General features: G+C 45.8%; 1 protein-coding gene across 6 annotated transcripts in view; it reads right to left on the bottom strand.

Annotated features, from left to right (window-relative positions):
• The window catches only part of baiap2a (BAR/IMD domain containing adaptor protein 2a), a 175,431-nt gene that overhangs the window by 12,888 nt on the left and 148,934 nt on the right, over positions 1-13,609 (bottom strand). For all 6 annotated transcript variants that reach the window (XM_060901710.1, XM_060901716.1, XM_060901711.1 and 3 more), the window contains exons 7-10: positions 7,420-7,572; positions 6,509-6,742; positions 3,258-3,468; positions 2,843-3,044 (exon numbers count right to left, since the gene is read on the bottom strand). In XM_060901710.1, coding sequence (XP_060757693.1) covers positions 2,843-3,044; positions 3,258-3,468; positions 6,509-6,742; positions 7,420-7,572 — 800 coding nt within the window. The remainder of the gene's footprint in view (positions 1-2,842; positions 3,045-3,257; positions 3,469-6,508; positions 6,743-7,419; positions 7,573-13,609) is intronic.

The raw sequence follows: 13,609 nt of genomic DNA, 5'->3' as shown, positions 1-13,609 counted from the left end.
TTTTCTGGTTCCGAAGGACGGCGGTATCCGCCCGATCCTCGACCTGAGGTCCCTCAATTCCCACTTGAGGACCATGAGATTCCGCATGCTGCGTACAGTGGATGTCTTACACCACATCCAGGCGGGCGACTGGTTGTCACCTTGGCCTGAAAGACGCCTACTTCCATGTTCCCATTGTGCCACACCACAGGCAGTTCCTGCGGTTTGCCTTCGAGGGCCAGGCTTTCGAGTTCAATGTTCTGCCCTTTGGGATATCGCTGGCACCCCGTGTGTTCACCGGGTGTGCGGCAGCGGCATCGGCACTACTTCAGGCAAGGGGTTTGCGTGTCCTGCCCTACCTGGACGACTGGCTTGTCTGTTCACGGTCAGCAGCTCAGGCCCGCACCAACATCGCGACTATGCTCTCGCATGTCGTAGAGCTGGGGCTCAGGGTGAATTACAAGAAGAGCTCGCTGGTGCCCAGCCGGGGACGACTTTCTTGGGCGTGCACCTGGATTCGAGGTCGTTGATGGTAACTCCCTCCCAGACAAGGATCCACAACATCCGCCTACTGCTTGGCCGCTTCGGACGGGGTAGGTCACTCGCCCTGAAGACCTTTCAGCGCCTGCTGGGCATGCTTACGGCAGCCTCCTCTCTGGTCCCGCTGGGACTTCTGGACTTATGCCGCTTCAGAGGTGGTTCAACGGTCTCCACCTCCACCCGGTGCTGCACGGGCGCAGCACATCAACGTGCTGGAGCTACGGGCTGTGTTCCTCGGCCTACAGCACTTCCTCCTAGGTCTGACCGGCAGACACGTTCTGGTGCGGACGGACAACGCTACGGTAGTGTACTACATCAACCACCAGGGAGGCACAAAGTCCCTCCAGTGCTTGGAAGTGGCTGGCCAACTTCTGCGGTGGGCCCATCGACATCTCTTGAGCCTGCGTGCCATGTACTTGCCAGGCACTGCCAACAGGGCAGCAGATCTGCTGCCCCGCCAGGACCCCGATCCCGGGGAATGGAGACTCAACCCAGCGGTGGTTCTCGCCATCTGGGAACATTTTGGCAGGGCAGAGGTGGACCTCTTTGCCTGCCGGGAGTCGACACACTGCCCTCTGTGGTTCAGCCTCCACGGCCCAGTCCCCTGGGCCAGGATGCGCTGGCGCATGCTTGGCCGAGGCAACTGCTGTATGCCTCCCCCCCTCTGCTGCTGATCATGCCAACCCTACACAGGGTTGCGATGGACCACCACGGGCTGCTGCTTGTCGCCCCCCCGGTGGCCGGGCGGAGTGTGGTTCCCAAGTTGCTGCAACTTCTGAACGGCGACCCCTGGTGCCTGCCAGTGAGGACTGACCTGCTATCACAGCTGGGAGGGCAGATCTGGCACCCGGATCCAGCCCGTCTGCAGCTCTGGGTATGGCCGCTGAAGGGCCGGACCCCCTGCGAGGTCCTTGTGAGCCGGCAGTGGTCAATACCATTGCAAGCTCTCGGGCACCCCCCACCAATGCCCTCTATGCCAACAGATGGAGGCTTTTCTCCAACTGGTGCTTAACTCGGGGGGAGGAGCCTACATGCTGCCCCCTGCCGACCATTTGACTGTTCCGCCAGTCTCTGCTTTTGATAAGGGTCTTACCCCTGCCACCATCAAGGTCTATGCAGCTGCCATCTCTGCTCAGCATGCCAGAGTTGGGGGAAGGACCGTGGGGTCCCACGCCTTGGTGGCACGTTTCTTGAAGGGTGCTCTCCGGTTGAGACCCCCCCCGACGGAGCCGGGTACCCACATGGGACCTTCATTGGTGCTGCAGGCTCTCTGCGACGCACCGTTCTGAGCCCCTGCTCACGGCAGACATTTCATGGCTCTCCCTGAAGACTGCTTTTCTTCTGGCTATTACATCGACGAGGCGCGTCGGGGAACTACACGCGCTGTCAGTCAGTGGGGAGTGCCTGCAGTGGCACTCCGGCGACAGTGGGGTCACCCTGTGGCCTAACCCCTCTTTCCTCCCAAAGACCCTCTCTGCTACCTTCGTCAACCAGCCCCTTAGCCTTGCGGCGTTCGAGGCGGGCCATGGTGAGAGGTCGGAACTTTTGTGCCCAGTTCGCGCCCTCAGGGTGTACGTGTCGCGTACAGAGGGCTTCCGTAGGAGTGACGCCCTGTTTCTGTGCCACACAGGACCGTCGAGGGGTCTGGCGCTCTCTAAGCAGAGGCTATCCAAGTGGATAGTCGAGGCCATATTACATGCCTACAGGCACAGTGGCTTCCCGATTCCTCCGGCTGCCAGGGCGCACTCTGCACGGGGCGTGGTAGCCTCATGGGCATCACTGAAGGGCGTGCCCCTTTCAGACATATGCAGCGCAGCCTCCTGGGCTTCCAGCTGCACCTTCACCAGGTTTTACCGTCTTAATGTCGTCCCACATAATCCTGTGGCGACGGCTGTCATTCCAGGCCCGTCGCAGCAGCACTGGGTACGGGTAGGCACTCCTCATGACCTGGTTGGTATTAGTCATCCATGTGCTGAAAGCACCGCCTCTGGCGGTCAGTAGAAACGAAATAGAACGAGGGTTATGTATATAACCGCGGTTCTATGAGTTTCGGATGACCGCCAGAGCTTGGCAGTCACTCGGAGTGTACACGAGAAGATTTGCCAAGAGGTCACTTCCTGGGTTTACCGGTCTTTTATGCCGGGGTCACGGGGTGACGTCACCCAGGTCACACGTGACTTTGTTGTTACTATTACTCGACCTGCACGTTCGTGTGATGGATATCCATGTGCTGAAAGCACCGCCTCTGGCGGTCATCCGAAACTCATAGAACCGCGGTTATATACATAACCCTCGTTTTTTTTCCTATTCCCACAGCACTTACATCTTGTTCTTCTCGTTCTCTCCATAATGCCAACCATCCCGAGCCTCAGGCACCAGCAGGGTGATGATGTCCCCTTCAGTAAAGCTGAGCAGCGTGCTGTTATCACCAGCAGCATGAGAGAATATGGCCTGCACACGTGAGCGTCCGTTCTTCTCCAGTCCTGCCGCCATGGAGCTAGACCTGGGCAGAGTCCGTGTCTCGCCTGAGGGGAAGACGGACAAATGCTATCAGATTAAGATAGCGTATAATAGGTAGAATTCAATTCGGCAACAAATTCAGTCATGACTGTGCTGTTTCAGCAAACTAAACATCTGGGTACTGAAGCTCCTTGACTGGTAATTTAAAAAAAAAAAAACATTCTAGCTGCTTGACTAGTTGTGTTTAGCTGTACTTTATAGGTGGCTTGATCTCATACCCACGGTGGCCTTGCTCTTAGCGGGCTGGGGTCTACGGACAGGCAGGGTGTTGGAGTAAACCTCGCTGACCTGCCTCTGGGGCTGAGTCTGGGATTGAGGCTGTGGGGAGGCAGGTCTACCCTGAGACACGCCCCCTTCAGCCCAGTACTCCTCCCCTTGCATTCCTGTTGTACCATTGACCAGAGACATGCCATCAGGCCCCATCAGTCTCTGCAAACAAGAAGTAAAAATGAAGATTGGGCAAAAGTTGCTTTAAAAGTGTAAAAACACACTTTTGCAATTATTTAGCAGAGTAATAAGTACATTTTCATCCAAGAAGCACCGTAAAGTGCTGATATGGATGCAGAGTATTGGGCAAACAAACCACGTTCAAAGATGCTTGATCTCCTCGTCCGTCTTTTGGAACACCCACCAGACAGGATTTCATTAGTTTTGGTAGTTTGCTTTTCTTTCAGTGTTTTGCTTATGTGAACTAATAAGGACTTGCTTTTATTTGTTCAGGATGGACACTGGGCCCACCTATATTTATAAATAAAGCTTTAATTAAATCTCCAGTTAAATCAGACCTATTCAAGTTCTCAAATTAATCCAAAACTAGCCATTAACATAGGTAGGTAATCATTTGCAATAAAACCAACATCTCTAACCCTGCTTCACTGAAATGTATTTTTCTCCTCTTCTGCTTACTTCTTTACTCAGATCTTGGATAGCTGGCTGCATAAATAAAATAAAAAAATACCTGCGTAAACTAGGGCATGCTTCATGAAAATCAGTATGGGAGGGTAAATCAGGTCATGTCGCATGCATTTTGCATGTAAATGAGGGACTTGTGAGTGGGACCTTATGTCCATGCAGCTGAAGCTGATTGATCAGTTGCACTCAAATCACCACTCATTTTTGATGTTGCATGACGGTTTCATGAATCAGACACAGATCTGTTCATACCCAGTTTTGTCCATTCAAATCTGTGCTCCTTCTATGCAACTTGGATGAATATGGGACGGTGTGACAGACGGAAAAGCAAGAACAGTTTTTCAGAGTCAAAAAAAAAAAAAAAGTCAGCAAGTTGTTATTGAAGTATTGATTGGGTGAAGAGTGACTGGGTGAGTGAGTAAGGAAAGAATAAAGAAGAAACGAGGGGGAAGGGAACAAAATGAGGAAGTGAATGAATGAGAGGTGAGTGGATGAGGGAATGAGTGGCAAGAGAGAGAGGGGGGGCAGTAAAGAAGTGAGTGAATGAAAGGAAACAGGAAGTGAGCGAGTGACTCACAAGCTCCAGTCACACAGATTATACAATGGTGCTTGAAAGTTTGTGAACCCTTTCGAATTTTCTATTTTTCTGCATAAATATGACCTAAAACATCATCAGATTTTCACACAAGTCCTAAAAGTAGATAAAGAGAACCCAGTTAAACAAATGAGACAAAATTATAATACTTGGTCATTTATTTATTGAGGAAAATGATCCAATATTACATATCTGTGAGTGGCAAAAGTATGTGAACCTCTAGGATTAGCAGTTAATTTGAAGGTGAAATTAGAGTCAGATGTTTTCAATCAATGGGATGACAATCAGGTGTGAGTGGGCACCCTGTTTTATTTAAAGAACAGGGATCTATCAAAGTCTGACCTTCACAACACGTTTGTGGAAGTGTATCATGGCACGAACAAAGGAGATTTCTGAGGAGCTCAGAAAAAGCGTTGTTGATGCTCATCAGGCTGGAAAAGGTTACAAAACCATCTTTAAAGATCACAAAGGACCCCAGGGTAACTTCTAAGTAACTGAAGGCCTCTCTCACATTGGCTAATGTTAACGTTCATGAGTCCACCATCAGGAGAATACCAAACAACAATGTTGCGCATGGCAGGGTTGCAAGGAGAAAGTCACTGCTCTCCAAAAAGAACATTGCTGCTCGTCTGCAGTTTGCTAAAGATCATGTGGACAAGCAAGTAGGCTATTGGAAAAATGTTTTGTGGACGGATGAGACCAAAATAGAACTTTTTGGTTTAAATAAGAAGTGTTATGTTTGGAGAAAGGAAAACACTGCATTCCAGCATAAGAACCTTATACCATCTGTGAAACATGGTGGTGGTAGTATCATGGTTTGGGCCTGTTTTGCTGCATCTGGGCCAGAACGGCTTGCCATCATTGATGGAGCAATGAATTCTGAATTATACCAGCAAATTCTAAAGGAAAATGTCAGGACATCTGTCCATGAACTGAATCTCAAGAGAAGGTGGGTCATGCAGCAAGACAACGACCCTAAGCACACAAGTCGTTCTACCAAAGAATGGTTAAAGAAGAATAAAGTTAATGTTTTGGAATGGCCAAGTCAAAGTCCTGACCTTAATCCAATCAAAACGTTGTGGAAGGACCTGAAGTGAGCAGTTCATGTGAGGAAACCCAACATCCCAGAGTTGAAGCTGTTCTGTATGGAGGAATGGGCTAAAATTCCTCCAAGCCGGTGTGCAGGACTGATCAACAGTTACCGGAAACGTTTAGTTGCAGTTATTGCTGCACAAGGGGGTGACACCAGATACTGAAAGCAAAGGTTCACATGCTTTTGCCACTCACAGATGTGTAATATTGGATTATTTTCCTCAATCAATAAATGACCAAGTATAATATTTTTGTCTCATCTGTTTAACTGGGTTCTGTTTATCTACTTTTCGGACTTGTGTGAAAATCTGATGACGTTTTAGGTCATATTTATGCAGAAATATAGAAAATTCTAAAGGGGTTCACAAACTTTCAAGCACCATTGTATATATTCGAGACTGTAAATTCAAAAGGACTAACAATAAGGACTGGGTTTAAAGCTACATGACACTTCAGAATTATTACTTTGACATCAATAACAGACAAGTAAGAGCCAATGTAACTAGATCCAGCTCGGATATTAAAATTTGCTGAGGATGAGGTGCTCTGTGCAATAGCATCGTCTGCAGAAATGAGTTTCTGAAGCCTTGGCGCGGCGCTTGCACTGCACTACGGAAATGTGCACTCGCTTTCCCTTTGGTCCCTGCACCAGCCATCCATCTAACCACATGATAACATCAGCATCTTAATAGGCTTATTTTCATCTTCCGACCACACAGGAAGCAAATGATGGAGAAAGAATCTCCTTTGTGAATAGCTGTGATGATTACTTATGCTACACAAGTATATAGACAGGCTGTCATTTGGAATGACGAAATGTTCTGTAATAATGAGCTGTAGCTGGGTAATATGTGCGAATCTGCCACTCACGCCTTGGTGGCCCATGAGGGCCGCCAGTTCAGGGGGCACAGGCAGGGGCTGAGCGCCGGGGATTGGATCTGAGATGACCAGGTTGCCCTTAGAGGAATGCAGTGGGCTGGAGAGAAGGGGGTTCGAGCCAGACACCATCTGCTGCACTAGCAACATGGCCCTCTCTGGGAGCTTGTTGGGATCGGAGCAGGACTGCTGCCACATTGGGATCTTCTGGGTGAGCAGATCCTTGCCCTAGATGCAGAAACACAAAAAGCAAATGAATTTTTTTTTTTAAAATCAGCCACAATTTATACTTTCAGTATGCCATTTTAATTATGCAATAAAAAGATTAGATCATGAAAAAGCTGGTCTTTTAGAACCTGCTGGTAATCACGACAGGGCCTCCGTTTCTCCTCACCTCTTCACCCTCTATTCCCACACACTGTAGCGTGGGTGAGGAGCCTGCCTCTGTATCCATCCATCCACCCACCCACTCCTTGCCCAATGACTCATTCACTCATACACACATAGCAAGTGCACTGTTTCTAAACTCTTCCCACACATACCCCTGTACTGTTACTGGACTTGCTGTTGGGGCATTTCTCTCTCTATGCCATGCATAATTCCATTATCAGAGCATAGATCATACATACTGACAACACGAACACAAACGGACACAAATGCTGTACATGCAGTTCTTCTTAAGGTTCTTGGAGAACAGTTCCTTATTCTGTGTACAAAACCAAGGACATAAATGAGCTCCTCTGCTTTGACAATTGCAACAAACATAATGCAGCTAAGAGCAGAACGTTGCAGGAGTGAGCTCAGGGAATTGCCATGGCAACTGCTAAGATTCTGCCGAATGGCCTTTGCATTGCTTTGGACAGTTTGTTAGGAGATTTCAACAGACCATACTCCATCTCTCTCACCTTTCCATGGTAGGCACTGCTGTTCTTGGCCACAGCACACTGGCGGTCCACTAGGAAGCAGTATCTCCTGCGCTCCTCCGACAGAGCCGTTTTGTAGCCCTCTGCGATGAAAGTGTCCAGCTCGTTCTGCTTAGTGTTGATGGTCTCCACATACTGATAAAGGGAGAAACAGTCAGTCAGTCAGTTTAGATTCCATACAGTAGAAATCTGTGGGTTACACAGTGACCAATTTTAACTACACCCAAGAAGCCACTGGTTGCTTGGCATATTGACTATTATTCTATTCACATTCACTGGATATGACCAATCACGTGCTCTGGTTGGCTACTCTACTACTAGACTATCAGCTCATATACCGTGCATAGAGAAAAACAAAATGGCAGAGCGTGTTGCTGAACCAACCGAGGATGAAATAAAAACTACTTGAAAACAAAACCCCCCAAAATTAAGTATTTAAAAAAAATAAACAAATGGCTTAAAGGGTATAGCACTCCCTAAATATCTCCTGTTCCACACTCCAGCCCAGTCACTGGCGGTAATGCACCTTTAAGTTGGTTTGCTAACCGCCAAAAAAACCCTAATGCCTCGGTCACAACCGGCCGTACGTGCTCCTATGGCCGATCTACGTGCAAAAAACGCAAGAAATGCACGGAGGGCGCACGTGAAACGCACGGAGGGTGCGCGTGTGACGTGCTGATTTTCGAGCCGTAGACTGGCCGCAGAGATTCTTTGTCATGTCAAACAAACTCTACGGGCACTTACGTTTTTTTCAGGTTGCAAGACAAACTTACGGCCAATGTGTGTCTTTCTCCATGAACAAAAAAAAAAAACGCAGCGATTTGGGAAACGCCAAAAATCGCACGGCCAAAAAATCGTACGTCCGGCTTGAAGAAGAAACCCCACCCCCCAAAAAATACAAAAATAAAAAGCAACAAAATAAGGATAAAAAGTATTTGAGAGTAACATTTTTTCAATAATAATAATAATAATTATTATTATTATAATAGCATTGTTCACAAATTGCTCCGGTCATTTCGCCGGTTTGCTTACATTCTAAGCGGAAATGATTGTCGGACATTTTGTATAAAAGTTATAAAATTTGCAAAAAATATTTTTAAAAAAATGCTCTGTTTCTCAAAATCCAGTGAATGTGGATAGAATAAAACAGTTATTCCACTCAAGCTCGTCATACATGGCTTATAGTCGACTCGGTGCTACATGCCTCATGTACGACTCGATTTCGTGGAATAACTGTTAAATATAGGAAACAGGGAAAGAAAAAAAGGGCATTATGCACGTCAACATACAGACATGTGACAAATTAAAGGAAAAACTCCCACAACTACATAGAGTTCAGAAATTCAATTTCTACCATGTTAAGTGGCATGTATATAAAATGTTGAGCAGGTCTAGTTGACCTTGATTTTGGATCAAGATCAAGAGGAAGAGACGTAAATGTCTTTGAAGCTCATTCCCAAATACTGAACTGTCTTTCAGTCATAATGGACGCATTTCGGACAGAGGAGTCATCTTTCAACATGTCTGGAACAAGTCGGTGGCAAGAAAACAGTCCAAGTCTGAATGCTTGACCCTACAGTGAGGGGATCCTGGTGGTATTGGACTGTGCTGTATGCTTTGGTTCTACTTGTCTCCTTAGAAGGAAGAGTCTCTGTAAATCAATACAAATCAGTTCACTCTGACTAATCACCGTTGGCCGAGAATGAAACGTTTCTATCCTGATTCTTTCCCTTAATTTGTCACTCTTCTGTGCATGAGCGATAGATTCATTTCATTTAGCCATCAGCTCATCCTCATATTGCAACATCATGCCCCCTAAGAATACATGGTCAAATCTGGGTAGCCCATTTATGCCAGCTATGCCTGGAGTAAGATATTATAAAAACATCAAAATGGTGTTGACATACAGTACTTGCACTGTTAAGTTAGTCTTATGCATTTCTTGAAACCTCTGTCCCCATGAACCCGGAGCATTCCTTCCGGTCCACATGACCACACCTCTGACCCACTGCCCCCATTTGAAGAAGCATGCGGACATGTCATCCATCACTTCATCTATCCTTCCGCCTCTCTACCCGCATCAGCGGGGGTTTTCACCTGATGGAAATGTCAGCACCATTACAGAACTCATTACTGGAACACGCCCGGGTGTTCCAACACTCAAATGTAATTTTCTCACAAAGGGGTAAGGGGCCTCCCTGCTGGCTTGCTGCATTATCATCCGTTTCAATCATATCGCTGTGTTCACCCTGGGAGAAGGAGGAGATTTGCCATAATGAGAAAAGAACTCCACACACGGCGTGGAATCGATAGCCGGCACAGCTTCAGAGGAAGAAGGCGATGAGACCACTGGAGGGCGAGAAAAGAAGCTGACGATTTAAGCAAAGCAAATAAATCTCCCTCGTCAGTCATGTTGAATCAAGGCACAATCTGGTGTCCAGTGCTGTCCTGGGTTGAGATTAGCGCTCAGTTATGGATAAGTTACGGATAAGTCCTTTTAGCTTATGAGCTGGAACTGTAGAGATTAATGTGGTGGAAAGGGCTTTATCACTATCCTAAAAGAGAACACGATAGCAGCACTAGTACGGCATTACTGCATGTGTAGTTCATTATTTCACCACAGGCTGGTGCTAGTTTCTTCCCAAAAGGTGAACAAATGCTCAAAAATGACCATCAAGAATCCACACTGTGTACGGACAGGCTGGGTATATGTGGGTTGTAGGTCTCTCTTTATACTGCTTTGCTGGCAGCCAGTGGATTAAAGGATAAAAGCTTCAGTGTTGATCTGATACACAATCAGTACCAGCTTGTTAAAGTGCCTAGTGTGGTGGGGTCATGTCCTCGACAGGCCTCCTGACTGAAGAGCTTTTGGTTTACTGAAAAAAAAAATTAAAGCTGAGGCAGTAGAGCAGGAATGCAGCATGAGTCATACAAATGCACAGAGGACAGATACGGAGTGTAAAAGAGATAGCAATTTTTAAAAAAATAAACCAAAAAAAAAAAGGAAAGAAAAGGCAAGTATACATGTAACGAAGCCCATCAGAGGTCAACCTTGTGGCAAGGAAGCGAGACTGTGCTGCCAGACACGTCACTGCATGATGGATGGAAGGAGAAGGACCTTCGTTCTGAGAGATGACAGCCGTCAGCCACGCTCCAGCCAACACAAAGGCTCAGCTGCTGTGACTAGTTGAGCATGCAGAGGAGGAAACTCAGCCATACTGCAGCCTCCACACTCTCATGCTTCTCTCCGAGTGCTCAGACACCCACTAAACCTTGGAGGCAAAGCGCAGCTTCTGGACAACCAGTCAAGCCTCTCACGCATGACTCAGGAAACGGTCATCATATGACAGGATCTCCGTGATGGTGAATTAACTTTAGTGCCTTAAATGTCCACAATGGACCTGAGCATGTCCATGTTTGATACTCTATCAGAGAGCTGGGTTAAATAATAAGCAGGGCTGTCTCAGTGGAGTACATTTCAGAAAATACTTTCCTGGGATATAGCAACAGCGAACAGGAAGCAGTAAGCGATGGATGTAGGGAGGGAGAGACATTTATCCCTGCTTACACTGCAATAAGTTACTCATCTGCACTCTTCAGCATTCTTTCATCCAAAGTCATGCAATGTCTAATCCTGATCCTTCACTGGCTGGTGTACGTGCGTGTGCATGCGTGTGCGAGACAGAGAAAGAAGTGCATTATTTTCCTATAAAAGCCCTATACAATGTTTAATTCATCTTACACTACAGCGATTTATCAACAATTACAATTTTTTTCATTTTACAACACTATTATATATACAACCCCGATTCCAAAAAAGTTGGGACAAAGTACAAATTGTAAATAAAAACGGAATGCAATGATGTGGAAGTTTCAAAATTCCATACTTTATTCAGAATAGAACATAGATGACATATCAAATGTTTAAACTGAGAAAATGTATCATTTAAAGAGAAAAATTAGGTGATTTTAAATTTCATGACAACAACACATCTCAAAAAAGTTGGGACAAGGCCATGTTTACCACTGTGAGACATCCCCTTTCCTCTTTACAACAGTCTGTAAACATCTGGGGACTGAGGAGACAAGTTGCTCAAGTTTAGGGATAGGAATGTTAACCCATTCTTGTCTAATGGAGGATTCTAGTTGCTCAACTGTCTTAGGTCTTTTTTGTCGTATCTTCCGTTTTATGATGCGCCAAATGTTTTCTATGGGTGAAAGATCTGGACTGCAGGCTGGCCAGTTCAGTACCCGGACCCTTCTTCTACGCAGCCATGATGCTGTAATTGATGCAGTATGTGGTTTGGCATTGTCATGTTGGAAAATGCAAGGTCTTCCCTGAAAGAGACGTCGTCTGGATGGGAGCATATGTTGCTCTAGAACCTGGATATACCTTTCAGCATTGATGGTGTCTTTCCAGATGTGTAAGCTGCCCATGCCACACGCACTAATGCAACCCCATACCATCAGAGATGCAGGCTTCTGAACTGAGCGCTGATAACAACTTGGGTCGTCCTTCTCCTCTTTAGTCCGAATGACACGGCGTCCCCGATTTCCATAAAGAACTTCAAATTTTGATTCGTCTGACCACAGAACAGTTTTCCACTTTGCCACAGTCCATTTTAAATGAGCCTTGGCCCAGAGAAGACGTCTGCGCTTCTGGATCATGTTTAGATACGGCTTCTTCTTTGAACTATAGAGTTTTAGCTGGCAACGGCGGATGGCATGGTGAATTGTGTTCACAGATAATGTTCTCTGGAAATATTCCTGAGGCCATTTTGTGATTTCCAATACAGAAGCATGCCTGTATGTGATGGAGTGCCATCTAAGGGCCTGAAGATCACGGGCACCCAGTATGGTTTTCCGGCCTTGACCCTTACACACAGAGACTTCCAGATTCTCTGAATCTTTTGATATTATGCACTGTAGATGATGATATGTTCAAACTCTTTGCAATTTTGCACTGTCGAACTCCTTTCTGATATTGCTCCGCTATTTGTCGGCGCAGAATTAGGGGGATTGGTGATCCTCTTCCCATCTTTACTTCTGAGAGCCGCTGCCACTCCAAGATGCTCTTTTTATACCCAGTCATGTTAATGACCTATTGCCAATTGACCTAATGAGTTGCAATTTGGTCTTCCAGCTGTCCCTTTTTTGTACCTTTAACTTTTCCAGCCTCTTATTGCCCCTGTCCCAACTTTGAGATGTGTTGCTGTCATGAAATTTCAAATGAGCCAATATTTGGCATGAAATTTCAAAATGTCTCACTTTCGACATTTGATATGTTGTCTATGTTCTATTGTGAATACAATATCAGTTTTTGAGATTTGTAAATTATTGCATTCCGTTTTTATTTACAATTTGTACTTTGTCCCAACTTTTTTGGACTCGGGGTTGTATTAAAAAAAAAAATCTATTTACAATTAATGCTGTGGAACAATCTCCCATGACGGAAAACAGACTGACCACTACAAAGAGGTCACACTGTAGAGACTTTTCATAAAGGTTAAATAAACGTCTCTTTACAGAATGCTTCGGCATCAACGATTACACATCTTTGGTGAATAAAAACACATAATAAAAGTACATCAGCCCTTGATTATGTGGAGCATTAGCCATACAAAGTGCTCGTTACTATAGAAACGATAACACATTAGAACAAGTGCATTAGGCAGAAGTACCGTCAGAGCTGCCGTTATAGAAATCTAGTCAACCTCTTTAGACCAGATTCAAGAATTCATCAGCACTGTTGTATAATAATAATGGCTTTGAGTGGTCTATCAGATATATTCCATTCAGCTAGCATGATACTGAAACGAGTCGAAGACGAGTTCAATATCATGCTAGCTGAATGGAATATATCTGATAGACCACGAAAAAAAGCCAGCCAATATTATAATAATAATAATAATAATAATAATAATAATAATACATACACACTTTATATCAGCATTCTTGAAGGCCAATGCTAGCTTACCCGTGACTCGGTGCTGTTAGTGCAGCAGTCCAGTTCCCTTCTAGCCGGTGTAGTGTTAGCGAAGGCCAATGCTAGTGCAGTCAAGCTGAATATTATTATTATTTTCCCTGTGTAATTTACTTAGTTACTTTTAAAATCAACATCGACAACTACACACAACAGAGCGATCTGGCAGCCAAAATTCTCTCAAAATCT

This window comes from Neoarius graeffei, chromosome 20 (genome assembly GCF_027579695.1).
Source record: "Neoarius graeffei isolate fNeoGra1 chromosome 20, fNeoGra1.pri, whole genome shotgun sequence".
NCBI classification, from domain to species: Eukaryota; Metazoa; Chordata; class Actinopteri; order Siluriformes; family Ariidae; genus Neoarius; species Neoarius graeffei.
Note: the sequence above shows the minus strand (reverse complement) of the source record. Positions and strands in the feature narration are given on the sequence as shown.